Source organism: Ahaetulla prasina, chromosome 3 (assembly GCF_028640845.1).
Source record: "Ahaetulla prasina isolate Xishuangbanna chromosome 3, ASM2864084v1, whole genome shotgun sequence".
Lineage (NCBI taxonomy): Eukaryota > Metazoa > Chordata > Lepidosauria > Squamata > Colubridae > Ahaetulla > Ahaetulla prasina.
The window spans coordinates 175,666,671-175,685,913 of NC_080541.1; the positions used below are offsets into that span (position 1 = coordinate 175,666,671).

The following is a 19,243-nucleotide window of genomic DNA, read 5'->3' on the forward strand; positions in this document are numbered from 1 at the left end:
ATATACAGAGAGCGCAAGTTACCACCTCACCACTTTCAGTAACATTCAGTAGCATTCAGTAACAGCAAGTGGATGTGACTGATAGGAGTAACCACTAAGTTAATTAAACCATGGATACTTTCCAATAACATCTAAAGAAATGAACTGAGTAAATCTCTTCATATTCAATGGATTCTGAAATAAGAGCCCCTCTACAGAACTACTGAGCCAATTTTGGACATATATTAAGATTTATTAGCAATATGTTTTGAGAATCACAACATTTATTCACAGTTCTTCATATTAGATAAAGATTAAGTCAGGTTCTTTTCACTTTTTAGGAGTGTAAATAGCATAATAATAGCTATATTCCATCTGTATATAAATGCTTGGATCTATGCTAAAGATTCCCTGTGGTTCCGTGTTCTGATAGTTAAAAAGAGGTTCTGATTCATGTGAGAGTGGCTAACAGATACACTTGCCTCTTGTTTGACCAGTTAACACTATATTTAGAGGATTGAAGTAGGTAAGAACAGAGAGAACTGATTTTCTTCCAATAGTAAGATAATATGTAGTCCACAGTTTGCTCTTTGTGTCTTCAGAGCTTGGTTGTTTTCACTGAAACTTTTTCTTACCTAACTTAGTAACTTTCTTCACTAAGAATACTGTAGTTAAGCAACAGGAATTTTGCATCTTTTCAGATTTGAACTCCATGGTCCCAAAGACTGGGAGTCTGGTATGTTCTGCAGATAGCAGTCATTTATTCTAATAGAGTGAGCATTTCTCTCTTCCTAGGGAAAATATAACAGCCATTCCCTTAGGCCTTTGTACTTTGTTAAAGAAAAATCAATTACCAATTCAGTAGTTCAACTAGCAAGGCAAAAAACTATGTGCTTTCAAGTGTGATATTATTGTCACAGTGTTGCTAAGATCAGGTTTCAGTTCTCATCAAACATGCATGGGTTCTAATTAGATGGTTTCCAGGTCACTTAGACACTCTTTAATCCAAACCAGCATTGACCATGCAAAATGCAAGTAGATATTTGAACCGAATCAGTCCATATACTTTGTTCTAACATGGGCATTAATCCTATGTTAACAAATCTGAGGCAGCGCTATATTATTTATCTATACTTTATCAAATTTATTTGCTGCCCGTCTCGCAGTTCAAGGCGCCTCTGAGCAGAACATAAAGAACCTTCTGTCAGGCTTCGTTCTCGAGTAGATTGGGTCTTTGCTGCTGATCCATATAATCCTGTACAGATTTCCAAAGAGCACGGACATTTCCCTCACCGAAACCTGCAGCCCCATGACGCTCAATGAGTTCTATGAAGAAGGTCTCCTCTGTAAAAAGAGGTTTAGTGAAGATCTGCATCAGGTATTGCTTCTCAAGCAGGCTAGGGCTGTTGTCCTGCCCTTTGTCATCTATCGTTGCATCAAAAAGGATGCCGTAGTCTTTCAGGAGCTGAAGATCTTGCCCAATTTGCTGCATCTCCTCTTTGCTTTTCTCATTGTAATATGATACGGGTGGCTTGAAAAAGCTTACTCCTGACTTTGCCATGGCTGCAGCAGTACTTACAATGTCTGTAGTACAAAGGGCCACATGCTGGATGCCAGCTCCTTCATGCTGCTGTAAAAAAGTGTCCACCTGGCCCATCCTTTGCCTTGGCAGTGACTCAGCCAGAACAAATTTACAGTCGGGCTCAAAGGGTGACAACCGATCATCACTGTATTGCATGGCAGTAAGACGAAGGCCCATGCCTTCCCCCTGAATTCGAAAGCCTTCTGCAGCATCATCTTGATGGTGGATGAAGAAGCGCTGGAAACCAAAACACTGCTTGTACCAGTTCAGCACAGCTTGTGAGCTACCTTGCAGACAGGCATAGGTGATGTGGTCAAAATGTATGGTTTCCTTCTCCTTCTGGAATTTCTTGGGGGAAACTTCAACTTCACAGAAACCAGGCAGGAATGACCCACCATACTGGGATCGATCAAGAAAAGTATGGCTGACATTGCCCACAATGGACATCACTACAGAGTAAGTAACAAAGCCATTTTCATCTGCTTCAGTGGTGGGAGGAATAAGGATCTTACAGCCTTTCTCTTGAAGATTTCGGGAGATTCCAGGGACATCCTCTACCTCAAAGCAAATATTGGAAGCTGTACTGACTCTGTACTGCAGGTTCACATCATACAGGATCCCTTGATGCTTATAGCAGTCTGAAGGCAAATCTGAAGATGAAAACTTGTTCTCAGTCTGCTCCCGTTCTTCATTGACAACAAAAATAGCATCTCCTCTTCGGAAAGCCTGCTGCCTCTTCCTCTCAGCTTCCCGTATAGCAAACAGCTCGAAGCCAAACCTTTGCACCAGGTGACTTGCCAGCTGTTGGCCCTGAAGAACATGGAATCCAATATAACACAACCGCTTCAGAACAGCAGACATTATGAAATTTGGGGTTGGTTAGTTGCAACACATCCTTTTGCTATTAAATCTACAAAACAAAAAGAAAAAGTCCAGATCAATACCTTAAGATAGGAGTGGCAGACCAGAATTGAATTGAAACTGGGCCCTGTTCTATTGCACCAATAAAAGGTCTGCATATTTCATAGGGAGAGACAGTTTGGTGTAGTGATCTAGAAACAAAGAAACACTAGTTCTAATCCCACTTTAGGCACACAGCCAGTTGATTAACCTTGGGCCAATCCTACTCTCTCAGCTCTAGAAGCAGGCAATGGCAAATTACTTCCAATTAATCTTGCCAAGAAAATGGCAAGAACTTGTCCAGGCATTCTGTCCTGCCAAAACCAGCAATTCACTTTCCATTCTTTAAGATGCAGCCACATTCTGTTTTCAATCACAATAAAGAAAACTTATGTCTTAAATTCCTTTTGCTCACTTTTTAGTCCTAACCCAGAATATTCCTTTTAGAAAAGGAGAGGAACAGGACATTCAGAGATAACCGAATGCACAATTGGTGAAACATCGAAACAGCAAAACTATCATAGCAGCTATGAACAAAGTGTCTTGGCTCCTGCTGTGTGGACATTTACACCACTCGGGCCCACCCCCAAGCAGCCAAAGAAATCCATGAACAGTGATATGGTGTGTTTTTATATATGACAATATGAAAAACATGGATATTATTATGTAAAGCTTATTCTTTTTAAAAGTACACTTTGCCATGGATCCGGTCAAGAAGGAACATAACAACCAATCATGGATTGGTTGTTCTTGCTTGCAAGAAAGGGAGACTTTGAACAATAGGAAAGCAAATATTCTTTAATTATCTTAATGTTTGTATACTGTTTTTTATATGGCTGTAAACCACCCTGAGTCCTTCGGGAGAAGGGCGGTCTAGAAATTTAAATAATAAATAAATAAATAAATACACGTTGGGGGTGCTACAAGACAGGAAATCCTAGGTCCTTATCAGGATAACTGGGATTAGTTCTATTATTAGGCAAAGGAAGACGGAATATTCAGGTCATCAACTGATAGAGGATGAAAAACTGCAATTTTGAAATTTTTTTGCTAAGGCTGTCCTTGGACTGTGCTGCCAGCTGGTGAGGAGGATTCTATGGAATTAGGCAAATAGATGAAACCGGTTTGGCCCTGGTCTCTTCTAAAAGACAGGGAAGAAAAGAATGTAACCTCCATTTTATTTGTTAGGTTCATTTCATTTCTCCACTACTATTTTGAGCCATCCTTCAACCTTACTTCACGTTGGTATATAAGAGAATATATTTATCTCTGTTGGAACCATTTTATTGATCAAAAACTGGGTTTTTTTCCATAAGAGGCCGTTGCACCCCTCTAGAATCAGTCAGACATGATCTCGTGCTATGTATCTTAAAGCAAATATCAGAAGCTGCTCTGACTCTAAACTACAGATTCACATCCTACAGGATCCCTTTATGCAGCTCAGGGCTATGCGATCCCAATGCCCTCATTTTATGTTCTGCGGCTGAGCCAATTGATTTCTTGTTCAGAGGCATATATCTGAAATTGTACTAAATATAATCCTCCAGACTGAAATGCTGAAACTGTCGTGTTTTTGGGCCAGATGGTTGGTTTGGAAGTTCCTCACATCATGTCACCTCCATTGAGACCAGTGATCTTTCATGGCTATCTTCCTGGCTTGAAGCTTCTCCTCATACAGTTACACTTTCTTCAGATACGCAATGAACCAAAAAGTAGTGGGGGGTTGTGATGATAGTGAAGAATATAGTGAAGAATATGATGATAGTGAAGAATATAGTCATCTTCAAGAAGCTCTCCAGGAAATGGGCAGTGATGTGTGGCTCTGTCCTAGCACAGTGCAATAAAATTGTCATTTTAAATATTACTTTTATTTGGTCATATTACTTGATGTTGGTTTACTTTCTTTAGAGTTAACTATTTCTCGGACTGTTTGAGGAAAACAGGTTCTGGGCTTACTTACAAGTAAGAAATAAATAAAAAACCTGCTGCTTTAAAAAGAAGAGTTTTCTCCACAAGCATGTTGCCTTTCAAGTTGTTTAGAACGATCCGGGAGAAGAGATGAAAGATTAAAAAGTGTTGTGTTTTAAAATACTTCCGATACCTGTTCCTTTAGCTTTAAAAATAAAACATGTTTTCTCAAGAGAACAAGTTGCAAAAAGAGAGAGGGTTCCCCCCCAACTTGCAATAAATCTAAGAGGCATGTTTTATCCAAACCAAGGGTCACCAACCTGGGCAACTTTCAACCTGGTGGACTTCAACTCCCAGAATCCCCCAGCCAGCAAAGCTGGCTGGGGAATTCTGGGAGTTGAAGTCCGCCAGGCTGAAAGTTGCCCAGGTTGGAGACCTCTGAGATTCCAAACCATTCCACTCCCAACTCCTCATTCTCACTCGAAAAAACAAGGATTGCTTGTTTTTTACTCGTACTCTTTTTACTCGGCAGCGTAATTATTTCCTCTTTTCCTACCGCTTCCCCATCGGGCGCCCTGCCGCGCGCTGATTCCATCTGCTGCCGCCCGGCACAGAGACTCCCTGCATCCACTCCCTCGCCTCTCACCTGATTTGTGAACGACTTATTTTTCCCGTCGTGTTATTCTTCTCTCTCCTTCCAGCCGGGAATGAATTTATAACGGCGGGGGGGGGAGCGGTTGGGGGGAAGAACACGGCAAAACACCAACTTTTTCACGACCTTGACTTGACCTTAAAAGTAGCAGCTCCGCAGCACGGACGGAAGCGGAAGATGTTCGAGGATGGGTTTGCGCCTAAAGACAGTTGCAACTGCATTTTAATGGATTTGGATGATCCGGGGCTATCCTGAGCCTTGCCTCTAAGCTTCCCCCACCCCCACCGCTCCTTCTTTTCAGATTTCAATTAGAAAACAGAAAGAAAGCATGAGGCGCTGTGTGAGGCAAGGCACGCGCCTGCTCTCTCTTGGAAGAAGACTGGCTTGTACTTTTTAATCTTGAAAATTAACTTTAAAAGACAGGTGTCTGTATTCCTCCAGGGCTTAAACCAATGGGGGAATTCATTTTTTTTTATTACCGGTTATTTGGGCGTGGCTTGGTGGGCGTGGCAGGGAAAGGATACTGCAAAATCTCCATTCCAACCTCATTCCAGGGGAAGGATATTGCAAAATCTCCATTCCCACCCCACTCCAGGCGAAGGATACTGCAAAATCTCCATTCCCACCCCATTCCAGGCGAAGGATACTGCAAAATCTCCATTCCCACCCCACTCCAGGAAAAGGATATTGCAAAATCCCCATTCCCTCCCCACTCCTGGGGGAAGGATATTGCATAATCTCTATTCCCACCCCATTCTGGGACCAGCCAGAGGTGATATTTGCCAGTTCTCTGAACTACTCAAAATTTCTGCTACCAGTTCTCCAGGACCTGTCAGAACCTGCTGAATTTCACCCCTGGTTAAACCTCCGATGAGGAAGAGAATGATGAATGTGGAGGACTGCCTGATCTCGACTGCAAAAAGCCTAGGGTTACTAGATGGCAGCAAAGAGATTTTGGTACTCTGTTACCATCTAGTGGTCATTCTCATGATCTGCACTGAATCCTAGCAATCGCAATAGCATTTAGACTTATATATCACTTCATAGTGCTTTACAGTCCTCTCTAAGTGGTTTACAAGTCAGCATATTGCCCCCAACAATCTAGGTCTTTGTTTTACCAATCTCGGAAGGATGGAAGGCTGAGTCAACCTTGAGCCAGTGAGACTCGAATTGCAGGCAGCCAGCAGTCAGCAGAAGTAGCCTGCAGAACTGCATTCTAACTACAGCACCACTGCGGCTCTTATTATGAATTCTAACACAGGTAGTTCTGGATTTCCAACCATTCATTTAGCAGCTGTTCAAAGTTACAGCAGCATTGAAAAAAAGACTTATGACCACTCCTCACACAACAGTCACAACCTCCCCACAGCCATGTAATCAAAATTAGAGTGCTTGGCAATGGGTATTTATTTAGACAATTGCAATGTTTCAGTGCCATAGATTGTCATTTGCGATCTGCTCAGCTTCTGACAAGCAGTAAATCAGGGAAGCTGAATTTGATTAATAATCCCATGATTCAATTAATAACTGCAGTGATTCACTTACTAACCATAGAAAAAAGTCATATTTTTCATTTAACCAATTGCCTTGCTTAACAACAGAAATTCTGTTTCCAATTGTAGTTATAAATTGGGGGCTACCTGTAACTTTAATCTCAGAATATTCTACTGGTAAATTTGCTTCACTATTACTTCACAAATAAATCTATGAGCCTGTTGTTCCTTTAAGAGCAGATGCCACTGCTTTCTTGCATAAATCTCTGGATTATGAGACTTGGTGGTAACATAATTCTGACCCCCTAATCTCCTTTAAGCATTTATTTTTAAAGGCACTTTTGGATCTGTTGTTGCTTAATAATTTCACCCATTATTGCTTTTGACTCTTGATCTTTTTACACTTTCTAGATAATAAGATGCTGGCAATGAGTATTTCATCTGCAGATGAGAGATCCTAGCATACACTGAACTGAGTGAGCACACTTGGAGAAAAGCTGAGCTGTGATTATAGTTGTTCCCAAAGTTGAATTTTCAACAACCAGAGTCAATGGGGAAGCCATCAGGAGGTTGCAAATAGCACTTAGCAATAGCACTTGAACTTATATACCACTTCATAGTGCTTTTACAGCCCTCTTTAAGCGGTTTACAGAGTCAGCATATTGCCCCCAACAATCTGGGTCCTCATTTTACCCACCTTGGAAGGATAGAAGGCTGAGTCAACCTTGAGCCTGGTGAGATTTGAACTGCTGAACTCCAGCTAGCAGTCAGCTGAAGTAGCCTGCAGTACTGCACTCTAACCACTGCACCACCTCGGTTCTTGCCAATCATGGGAGCACAGGACATTGCAACTGCACAGGATTTGCCTAAGGATCGCAACTGGGACTGCCAGAACTGCAATCATAAATTTACATGGTCCAATGACATTGCTCCTTAATCCGTGTCGTTTAGTGATAGACTTCCCAATCCCAATTACTGGTGAGGACTTTATTTATTTAAAAGTTTCAAATGACTGAAGCCAGGATGGGTTACAGAAGTTAGTATCTAAGAGCTCCAATAAAATGACCGTAAAATAAATACTTCCTCAATGGCTGTATTCACATGATAATATTCCTCTAGCACTATAAATTATTTCAATTATGTTAAAATAATTTAGAATGACATACTTTGGGATTTAAACAAATATATTAAAGATGTATACATAGAGCAAGTAAATGGTGTTGTGCATGCAGTAGCCAAGTTTGTCGTGAAGCATGTCATGCAAACCACAACCAATATTCACTTTATTTGTTTTGTATGTTACTGTTCTCCAGTTGAATAATACCCTAAAAATAAAATAATAGACTTTCAAGGCCAATTCAGCTTGATTCTCTGCACCAACTAGCCATCTTTGGACTGGAATCACACACTGCACTAAACCATAAAGCATTGATTTCTGACTATAATGACTGACAGAGGTGGGTTTCAACAGGTTCTCACCAGTTCTAGAGAACTGGTAGCGGAAATTTTAAGTAGTTTGGAGAACTGGTAGTAAAAATTCTGACTGGCCTTGCCCCATCTGCCTCCCAAGTCCCAGCCGATCAGGAGGAAATGGGGATTTTGCAGTATCCTTCCCCGGAGTGGGGTGGGAATGGAGATTTTGCAGTATCCTTCCCCTGCCACCAAGCCACGCCCACCAAGCCATGCCATGCCCAAGCCACACCCACCAAGCCATGCCACGTCCACCAAGCCACACCCACAGAACCGGTAGTAAAAAATTTTGAAACTGACCACTGGTGCCTGAGTTCACATAGTTTGCTCTACCAAAACGAAACAAATCTTTGAGTATTTCAGAGACTCTAGCTTTAGTAGATTTTAGAATCAAGCAGCACTCAGAGTATTAAGAAATGATTTTTCAGTGTAGGATGGTGCCTAGTAGAGAGTCACTTCAATTTACTATGATGATGAGTAGTAAATGTACCAGCTTAGATAGCACAAGAAAATATGCAATATCTGTTTTCCAGATGTGGCCAGATTGGATGTTTCTGAAAAACTGAAGCATGTTCTGAAGCATGGTATGAAGACAATAGGCTCTGCTGCTTTGGGACTCAGCAAATTAATTTTATCTATATGCTGATGTAATCTCACTTATCAGAAACCAAAATAAAAACACATCACTAGTACAAGAATAGGAAGAAGATAAAAGATGGCAACTCCTCAAATCAGAAAAAGTCTCTCCAAGGAGGCTCAGTCTTTAGGAATTTGTAGAAACCCAACGAAGAGAAAACCTGCCTGATCTTCACACGGAAGCATAATTTTTTTATGCCTAGGTGGTGTTGTTTTGGCTCCAAAGGAACTACACTATTTCTTCATTATTAGAAATAGATGGAATTATATGCTGCAGTTACAGGATTTTAGAATTATTCAGTATTCCATCTGCCTCTCCAAATGTTTCAGAGGAAACAAGAACTTGGAATGCAAAGGAAAGGGGCTTTTTTATTGATTCGTTTTAGAGTTACACTGTGGTAAGATGGGTGGTCAATAAATGTAATAATAAAAAAATATATGTTTTCCTGCCCTACAGATTTTTTTCATCAGGCAGGGTTATTTTTATACTTGCACCTGGAATAAAATGTCCACATGACAATGTTCTGCTAGACAAACTGCCTTTTCTGAAACATTTATAACAGGTGCCTCCTTTGCTTCATAGTGAGGATGGTTAACATATCTTAGCATTTTTCTTCATATATTGGAAAATATTAGGAAGTAGTTGCTGCCCTCCTTCAAAGCTTTATTTTCTTACATACACTGCCTGGTGCTGCACAGTATTTCTTTCACTTCTGTGTGTGATAAGTCTGGGAGAAAAAACAAGTACAGCTGGGAGGCAGGCAGTGGTAAGTACAAAGCCTAATCCTATGAATATCTCTAGGGACACGCCTGTAGTTGGCTCTTCCCCAGTTATTTCCTTTCTCCCAACCCCTTCTGGGTGGAGAGATCTGGAATGAAAATTAACCTACACCAGGGGTCACTGCAGAGTTGGGAGGTTAGACCCATCAGAGCAAACATCAGGAGAGTCCCAGGTTTCTCAGTGGACGGAGCAGAACAACAGCAAGATTCACCAGAGAAAAGGTAGCGTATGACCTTGTTTGGAATTCTATATATGGTATTTAATTTCTGCAGATGATTAAGGATTTTCGATTGGTTCACTAAGAAAGATTACCACTATGAATATGATTGCAGAAAATATGACTTCAGTAACAGAGTGGTCAATGCCTGGAATGTACTACCTGACTGTGGTTTCTTCCCTAAATCCCCAGAACTTTAACCTTAGTTTGTCTACTGTTGACCTCACTCCCTTCCTAAGAGATCTGCATAAGCGTATTCAAATTATGTTTATACTTTTACCTGATCTTATATATGCTTGACAAATAAATAAATAAATATAAATAAAATATAAATAAATGAATAATGGGGTAGGTAGGAGAACGTAAATTAAGAAGTAAAAAAGTACAATTGTGTCCTAGTCAACATCTTGACTTGCTCCTGAAGGGCACAACTTTGATACCACATCACTTTCCATTAAACTATCTACAGAGATTCTCAATCATCCAGGTTATGGTTGCCCCAAAGATGCTTTTCAAAAGGCAACTGGGCTTTGTTAGTTTTTTGGCTTCATGGATGAGAAGCAAAACGTTTTCAAGAGGAAGAACACCCTCCCCCACAAAAAAAAGTCCAGTTGCTTTTTGTAAAGCACCTTTGGGATTTCCATCAGATGACCTCAATGGTTAAGAGTGTAACAGGTTTTGAATCCTCAGCAGGAAAACATAATAGGTTTTTTCATACGTATTTTCTGAGCGTTGCATCCTGCCCTCTCAAGATTATTTTCTTGAGTGCAGGAAGAGACAAAGAGCATGTTTGAAGGGATGAGGAATGTTAGACCAATAGTGGGTATTGCAGACAGGTTGTAGAGCGTCAGGTAGGTGGGGAAAGGAAAACACTGTAAATGGTTACTGGGCATGTCAACATTGCTGTTTGTAATAGAGCTACAGATAATGCTCCAGACATTATGTCTGGCTGATAGTAGTAGAAGACTTTTGGCAAAGAAAATTGTTTAATTTGTCCAAAGTAAGAGATTAACTCTGGTTCAGCTAAAGAATTTTATCTTCCTACATTGTCTCTTTTCTAGGAACAGAGGCAATCTAAATAAATATTGGGCTTTTTATTTGCACTCTTTGATTGCGTTTCTGTTATTTGTGATGTATCCTATTTTTTTTTTCATGAAATCAGGACTTTTATTAAGCTAAACATGTGAGACCCAAGTCTATTGCTTAAAGCCCCAGAGTTATTTCCTAGAATTCTGAACATCGGTTTCACTCAATAGAAATGTAACTTCTAAACTTAACAGATAAAAGGGACAAAGGAAGGAGCTCAGTTTTGATTAAAGGATACAAATGAAAATGATAAAATATTTGAGAAGTGCAGCACTGCTTTTTGGTAGACCAAAATTTTGCTTGTCAGCATGTTAATGGGAAATGAATGAAAAAAGCTTCAGAGAAGGCTTTTTCTGATCTTATCAGCTACATCCACCGGTGAAATGTAAAATTTGTTACTACCGGTTCTGTGGGTATGGCTTGGTGGGGGGGATAATGAGACTAGGTGGGCATGGCCAACTTTTAAAAAAAAAATTTTTAAAGCATTTTTTCTACAACCTTTTCAGCTGAAGAGGTTTTAAAAGCCTCTGACGATCCCAGCTAAGCCGCATGATCATCAGAGGCTTTTTTTTTACTTTTAAAAGCATTTTTTCAGCCGAAGAAAAAATGCTTTTAAAAGTTAAAAAAAAACAACCTCTGATGATCACGTGGCTCAGCTAAGCGGGGGGTGGGGGGGAGGGATTTTTGCAAAAATCCCGGTTCTCCGAACCACCCATTGCCATTGCTACCAGATTGGGCGATCCGGTCCGAACTGGGAGCATTTCACCCCTGGCTACATCTAACCACCATTTTCTTTCACTTCCACTCCTCAACCCATGTAATTTTCCTCCATATTTTTTCAAACCTCTTTTTTTTTTTGGTATGACCAATTGAGTTCATTTCTCACCTTTATATTCCCATTCTTTTAGTACTCCTCTCCCTCTCTCTTTCCCTTTCTCCCGTAAGTATAGAAGGTGTAGTAAATATAATGGTATAACTCGGATATAGTTACATGTCATCTTCTTTTGTTTTATCGCATATCTTTAATTTCTTTTCCATACTATTTCTTATTTCTTTTCTGCACTGTGCCCAAAAGGAAACATCACGATGAGTTGATACAGATGTTCTAGGGATTTGCAAAACATTCAGTGCATCAATGGTTTCATGCACAGAGCAGCTGGCTTGAAGTAACTCTGAAGTGATAAAAGCTATAGTAGATGAGATAGAAGGCCTGTTGGAATCTTTCTCTCAAACACCCAGGTTGCAACCATCAATATAATACTAAAGTCACAACTCCACTGCATAATGGGATAGCATTGCTTATTTTCTGTGATGCAAAGTAGACAATGGAAAGTGATTTTTCTGGAAAAGATCCTTAAATCTGCTGTCTTTTCTTATAGGCTAAGGGGAAGTAGTCGGGATGGGCTTCTTGCCCCCGACCACAAAAGCCTTGCTGCTGGGACTGGTGATTGCTGCTACAGTAGCAGAAGGGGTTGTGGTTGAGAACCAAACCAGAATATGCCAACCGGCCCCACTTTGGAAGGTAAATGGCATAGATCCAATGGTTGGAATGGAGGGCCAGGTGACAGTGGTGGTCCTTTTGAAGGCCAGCTGACAGTTCTGTCTCACGCAAGCAGCCAGGTGAGTTCTGCCCATAGAGCAGGTTGTTTGCTTCAAGAGTTATAAAAAGTGCCTAAACAGAAACCACATCTCGGGCAATAAGGTTTCTGCAGAAAATACTGAACTGAACTCAGCATTAATTAAACTGTTGAAAAGACTGATTCTTCATCAATTCCTGTTCAGTGAAATATAAAATCATCCCATGGTTGTAATATGCAAGATGTGATATACAAAGAAGAATGGCCATAGTTTAATTCATGAATTTCAATACTGCATAATGTGCATTCAGATATCTCTAAAAACTTTCAGCTGTAATAACAGGCCATTTAATGAGAAATAAAATGAAGTGGTGTCTCTTGCTCTAGAGATTTTATTCCAAATTATAAAAGCATCCTTCCTAATTTATCCCTCCTAATGCCTCAAGGGATTAGGTGGCTCAGTGGCTAAAATGCTGAGCTTGTCGATCGAAAAGTCAGCAGTTCAGCAGTTCAAATTCCCAATACCATGTAATGGGGTGAGCTCCCGTTACTTGTCCCAGCTTCTGTCAACCTAGCCATTCGAAAGCACATAAAAAATGCAAGTAGAAAAATAGGGACCATCTTTGGTGGGAAGATAACACCGTTCCCTGCGCTTTTGGCATTTAATCATGCTGACTACATGACAACGGAGATGCCTCCGGACAGCGCTGGCTTTTTGGCTTTAAAACGGAGATGAGCACTGCCCCCTAGAGTCAGGAACAACTAGCACATACGTTCAAGGAGAACCTTTACTTTTACCTTTACCTTTTAATGCCTCAAGATGTCTTGGATATCAACAGTCATAATTCGTAACCAACGATGAGATTTGGAGTCCAACACACCTGAATTTCCACTATTAGTGATGGTGGGGAGGCTGGGAATTACATCTGTGCATGTCATTTCCTAAATGTTATTTATTGCTCTTTTTACAACCAGCCTTGGCAGCTTGCGAGAGAAATTGTCTGGCGATGGCATGGCCAATGTCAGTTTCATGATTGTGAATGAAAAAACCCCTTCCTCCAGGGCAATGTATTGGGAGCTCAAAAGACATGCTCCCAAAGGCATTCCAGTTTACCAGCAACAAATCCTGGAACCTGATGTCTGGCAAATTCTACAGGGCAACAAGGATGACTTTCTGATATATGACAGGTTGGTGGTACTTGATACAGGGAAGAAGCCATTCAAGTGGATATGCATATACAACATGATTATAACACTCTTGGATTCTGTTGTGGCCTGCCAGCGGCCAGGAGAGCTGGCAGCAGATTTGGATAGTGAGGAGGTTGGGAAGGAAAATTGGCCAGTTCTGGAGTCCAGGGAAAGCTCTGATGAGGGCTCTGTGTCGGAGGCACAGCGGGGGCCAGCGGGGGATGCCAGTTATCAGCTACCTTCAGAGTCAGACATCAGTGAGGCAGATGAATAGCTGGAGTCTGTCCCCAGTGTGTGCATGCACAGAGCTGCCAGACGAAGGGAACAACTAAAGAACAAGGGTTGACTTGGGAGTAAGGCCACAGGTGGACAATGAATGGCCCCTCCCAGAAGGAATAAAAGAGGAGCGAAAGGGGAGTGGAGTTTGCAGGAGACAATTAATTTGCCTAATTGGTTTGTGACTCTCCGAGACTCTTTGCCAAGTTTTGAAGATATCGGCCTGGCAGCTCTCCAAGCCAGATAAGGTCTGTGACTGTAAATTCTCCCGTGAAAGACTTTGCTGAAGGTGAATGAGAGGAATTTGCTGTTTGTTTAATAAAAGGGGTTTTGTCAGGACCAGGATTCTGCTTCGTGCTTTTTGGGGAAGCCTAGGTCAGAACAGATTCTGTCAAGCCCAGGAGATTCAGGCAGTTTAAATGAATATAAAGATTTATTGCAAGCTTAAGCTCTCAACAAGAGTCTGACCAACTAACAGACAAGGGAAATGCAGAGATAAAAAGGCATTCAAAAGGTGGGCTGGACTTAGATTTCTTGCAGGCATGCAGAGACTCAAGACATGATGTGTTTGGCCCCTCCCTTGGGCTCATCCTGGTCATCTTCTACATATTCTACAGTGGGGGCTGAAAGGAACTGACTAGTCTAAAACTTAAAAGCAAAACAACTGTCTATAGCAGGGGTCGGCAACCTTAAACACTCAAAGAGCCACAAAGGTCCTAACTGGAAGCCCCCCATTCAGTTCTGGAGCTGATCAGAAGTCCGGTTCCCCCACCATAGAGACTCCACTTAGCGTGGCATCCTTTTTCCTCTACCTGTCCTAACTGAAAGTCCTATCAATTGTGGAGCTGACTGGAAAACCTATCCCTTGCCATACAGTCTCTTCCTGGTGCGCCGTGATCCCCCCCAACCAGAAGGTCCTCTCAAAATTATGGTGCCGACCGGTGACAAGGAGCTGTAGCAGAGGATGAAAGAGCCACACATGCGGCTCCAGAGCCACGGGTTGCTGACCCCTGGTCTATAGAGCACATACAGTAGAGGGAAGAAAGCAAGAGGCATGTTCCTTGACTTTGGAGAGGGACCGTTTCTTCTCATTTTGTCATTGATAAAAATGTAAGCTCAGCCAAATTATATTCTGGTCATGCATGGATGGATCCTCAAGTGTCCCGAAACAAACTTCTTGCACTTTTTTTCCATGGCATCTGGACTCTGCAGGTGCAGGAAGCTCACTTTCCACATCCAGTTGCCATACAGTTTTCTGCACTTACCATATGTTGAGGCAGCTGTGCGCTACACATCCCGCAAAGACTATTGTGGCAATTGTTCCTGGTATTATCTGAACAGCAGCCAGGAGGTAAGAACTGAAGTCTTCTCTCTCTCTCTCTGCAGCTCTCCCATTTAAGCAGGACATTTTATACTTGCTCAGCTTTTCTTTTCTTTTTTTTATACTTAAGAATTCTCCAAGTTTTCTGATTGCACATTTTATTTATTTATTTATTTATTTATTTTATTTGATTTTTATACCGCCCTTCTCCCGAAGGACTCAGGGCGGTGTACAGGCAACAATAAAATACAAACACCCCAATATACAATTTAAAATACGAGTTAAAAAACTTATTATAATTAGCCTAGAACTTTAAAATTTATAAAACCAAACCCCATTTAAAATTAGTAGAAAATTTAAAATCGATAAAATTTATAATTTAAATTTAAATTTAAATTTAAATTTAAGTCAGCGGCCTAATAATAAAAGGTATGTCTTCAGTTCGCGGAAAGTCCGAAGGTCAGGTATTTGGCGAAGCCTGGGGAAGCTCGTTCCAAAGTGTGGGAGCCCCCACAGAGAAGGCCCTTCCTCTGGGGGCCGCCAGCCGACATTGTTTGGCGGACGGCACCCTGAGAAGTCCCTCTCTGTGAGAGCGTACGGGTCGGTGGGAGGCATATGGTAACAGCAGGCGATCCCGTAAGTACCCAGGCCCTAAGCCATGGAGCGCTTTAAAGGTCGTAACAAAGTGCACTCGGAAGGCCACAGGTAGCCAGTGCAGTCTGCGCAGGAGCGGTGTTACGTGGGAGCTACGCGAAGCTCCCTCTATCACCCGCGCAGCTGCATTCTGGACTAACTGAAGCCTCCGAGTGCACTCATTTTATACAAGCCTCATTTTATACAATGAGGATGAAAGAAATACAGTAAAAGGGAAGGCATGTTTCATATTTTGCAGTATACGAGAACAAGCAAAACTGGAAAATTTCAACTGTATCTTTAAGTGTAATATGAGGAACGGAGCTGAAGGATCTGAAAGAATAATTTTAGAGCCAGCGACATAGAAAGGGCCCAGATTTAATTATTTACATCCAGGTCTCTTTGTGTTACATATTGGCTGAATCCACACATTGTGTTAAGCTATACTTTGGTTAACCATGACTGCTGAAAAAAAAAAAAAGCAGTTGACTTGATTTGCACATCATGCTATATCAATACCCACTGTATTATAAGTAGGAGTAGGAGTAGGAGTTATAAATCAGGTTGAAGAGCATGTAATGATGGTCAAGGCTAAAGGACATGCCAACCTGCAGGTTATCTCTCTGCACACCTGGTCTTTATTTGTCTATCTAACATAGGAAGTAAACATAACAAAACAAAAATGCTTTGGGAAGAGAGAAATCTATTAAGTAGTAGATATTTGTATTAAAATACAAATGATCTTGCACTCATTGTCCTTCCTTCCTGTGACATGTATTGTGGAACTTTACTTGTATCTTCTGCCATAATGACCGAGTTCAATTGTGCCAAATCAAAATGTGGTTTCATTGTATCTTAGCTTGTTAGGCAAATCCAGCCAACTAGGTCATAGTCTACGAAGCAGAGATAAAACAGTTGAGCAAATTGTTTAAATCCATTATGTGTAAAATCCATAGTCTTATCACCTAGGTATAAGATTCTTACTTTTTAAAACCACTTTCTTAAAATGAGAATTTTAAATTTAAATTTAAAATGAGAATTGCCTTGAGCGAGTCACCAGAATAATAATTTATATTTGCTAGCTAGATTACTGATAACGTATTCTGCAAAACTAATTCACTTTGGCAGTTAGTATATTTGTTCATACTAAATGTAAACATACAGCAAGTAGATCCCTTCATTATAATATACACTATGTCATTTTCTTTCACCCTTAAACTGTGCCATCTTGCTTCATCTTAAGTGCATCTCATAATATATCAGAACTTATTGCTATTTCACAGGTGAATAACACAGCAAGTACTCAGATGACAACTGAGGCTCCAGGAGACAAAGTGAAGAGCCTGGAAGTTTTGAAAAGTCAGCCTGAAAAGAAAAATCAAGAAGCGCCTAACTTCAAACACCTAGTCCAGAGCCATTCCCATCACGGGGGAATTAACACAGCCCAACCATCCCTCCATTCTCAAAACCATTCAGTTAACCACCACAAAAGTGAATCTCACTAAATGGCTACAGTATGGAAATAAGCTCTCAACTATTAGGAACTCCAAAACATTACACTAAAAAAAAATTAAGCGAGCAATATAAAAAATAGCTAAGGAGTAAATTTACACATCTCAGGAAGGAATGGTTCCATGTTTGCTCACAGTAAGAGTATACCAAATTATTTCCAGAGGGACAAACATCATATTAATCTATAATAGGTTTTGTTTCATTGTGGTGTAACCAATAATTAACCTGAACGCAAGTGATTTAATGGAAGGGCCGAGCCCATAAGTTGAACAGTTAGACGTTTCAGACATTGTCTCTCAGAAGGCTATTTTGTGGAAGCGCAGATTGGTATTTCTCACTGCCACACCTATCTTCTAGGACATGTTTCTCAACCTCAGCAGCTTTAAGATATGTGGACTTGAGCTTCCAGAATTTCCAAGATAGCACTGGCTGCAATTGGAAGTCCTTGTGATGTTACCTAGTTTGGTAATGAAACATCCGTAAAAAAACCTCAAAGCGCAGAGAGTACCAAGGACACCACAGTTCAATCCTGAGCTACAAATATTCTCTTCTATCGATTATCTAATGTCTACGTCTGTATGCACTTAGTCTTCTGCTGGGAAATCAGTTTTGATTCCCCACCTTTACATTTCCTACTTTTCTGCACTCAATGAAGTATGCAGTGTAACCTAAATATTGCAGTCACTGCAGCCTGAAACTGTTCAGAAAAGTAGTTAGCTAAAATGGAAAGATGGGATGAGGATCAGAATTAGGATTTGAGGAAGGGTGACAGACTAAGTGAGGGCAATGGAAATAAATTTGGCAAATTAACATCCATGGACCTGGATGGCTAATTTGAGGATTGTGATTTATGTGGTGTTCCTAGATTCTTGCCAGAATCAAGAGAATAAAATGTAATTAACTGGGTTTACAGAAATGTTACTTGCTTCTATATACATTGCACCGTACGTAGTCAGGAGGTTTGGAGTGAAGCTCAATTAAGAGACAGAGCATTATGAGATGAACTGATGAAGAAAGTTTATTCTTGACATATTGGCAAAAGTAATGAAAATGGATACATCATGTACTGAGTAAAAAATAATACTGCATTCTGGTGGAAATAAACTATCCAAAATTGCATTTGAAATCTTCATTTTCAATATCTTAATGGATCAGAAGCATTACAAATTAAAGCAAAGTCTTTTATTTAAAACACATGCACAAATAAATATGACCAAAACAGTTTTTGCTTCGGGTACCAAATTGAAAAATTATTCCAGTCATGAGTTCCTATCGAAATCTTCTGATATTCTTCCAACTTTAGATCTTTATGTCTTGTTTGCCTTTCCAAAAAATTGCACAAAGACCCTGAATTATCTGAGTGTGGTTAACATGATTAGAAAATATTTGCAAAAGCTTAACCTTTAACTGACTTCTTTTCTCGATAACAGCAGTTCACTCAGAAGAAATTGCTGTTTCATTTTTAAAAAAACTATATCTGTCCCCTGGCTCCCTCAATAAGGTGACATGCATGTTTTTCCCATCTGGTTTATTTTCACAACAATCCTATGAGTTTGGCTATACTGACTGATTGCCTCAAGATTACCCTGTTTCCCCTAAAATAAGACATCCCCTGATAATAAGCCCAATTGGGCTTTTGAGCGCATATGCTAAAATAACCCCCCTAAAAAATAAGCCCTCCCCAAAATATTTAAACGCATGCGCAGCCAGTCCCCGCCATTTCCTCTGCTTTCCACCAGGCACCCCAAAATAATAAGACTTCCCCGAAAATAAGGCCAAGTGCTTATTTCGGAGTTCAAAAAAATATAAGACAGGGTCTTATTTTTGGGGAAACATAGTAGTTGGTTTCATGACTGAATGGAATTTTGAACCAGAGTATTTCAGCTATTATCCAGCACTATCAACTGCATAGTCAAAGCAGCCAGGACCCCAGCTGCAAATGCATGACTGAAGCCCCACAGTTTTTAAAATTGTGCCAGAGATGCATGTTAAAACAAAAAAGCTGGAGCTTCAATAGTCTCAGCCACCTTCT

General features: G+C 40.6%; 2 protein-coding genes across 2 annotated transcripts; one reads left to right on the forward strand and one right to left on the reverse strand.

Moving 5' to 3' along the window:
• Positions 1–298: 298 nt before the first annotated feature.
• HPDL (4-hydroxyphenylpyruvate dioxygenase like) lies at positions 299–5,085 on the reverse strand. Its single transcript, XM_058178559.1, has 2 exons — positions 5,016–5,085; positions 299–2,471 (listed from the first exon to the last, which is right to left on the reverse strand). The coding sequence occupies exon 2, from the start codon at positions 2,420–2,422 to the stop codon at positions 1,184–1,186; it is 1,239 nt and encodes a 412-aa protein (XP_058034542.1). The 5' UTR covers positions 2,423–2,471; positions 5,016–5,085; the 3' UTR covers positions 299–1,183.
• A 4,459-nt stretch (positions 5,086–9,544) lies between these two features.
• On the forward strand, positions 9,545–18,408 carry SELENOP (selenoprotein P). The gene is made up of 5 exons (XM_058178561.1): positions 9,545–9,622; positions 12,084–12,324; positions 13,257–13,469; positions 14,958–15,096; positions 16,983–18,408. The coding sequence occupies exons 2-5, from the start codon at positions 12,104–12,106 to the stop codon at positions 17,202–17,204; spliced, it is 795 nt and encodes a 264-aa protein (XP_058034544.1). The 5' UTR covers positions 9,545–9,622; positions 12,084–12,103; the 3' UTR covers positions 17,205–18,408.
• The last annotated feature ends 835 nt before the right edge of the window (positions 18,409–19,243 follow it).

Bases quoted from the DNA above. Each gene is read 5' to 3' on its own strand.
- HPDL (XM_058178559.1), bottom strand. From the start codon at position 2,422: ATGTCTGCTGTTCTGAAGCGGTTGTGTTATATTGGATTCCATGTTCTT.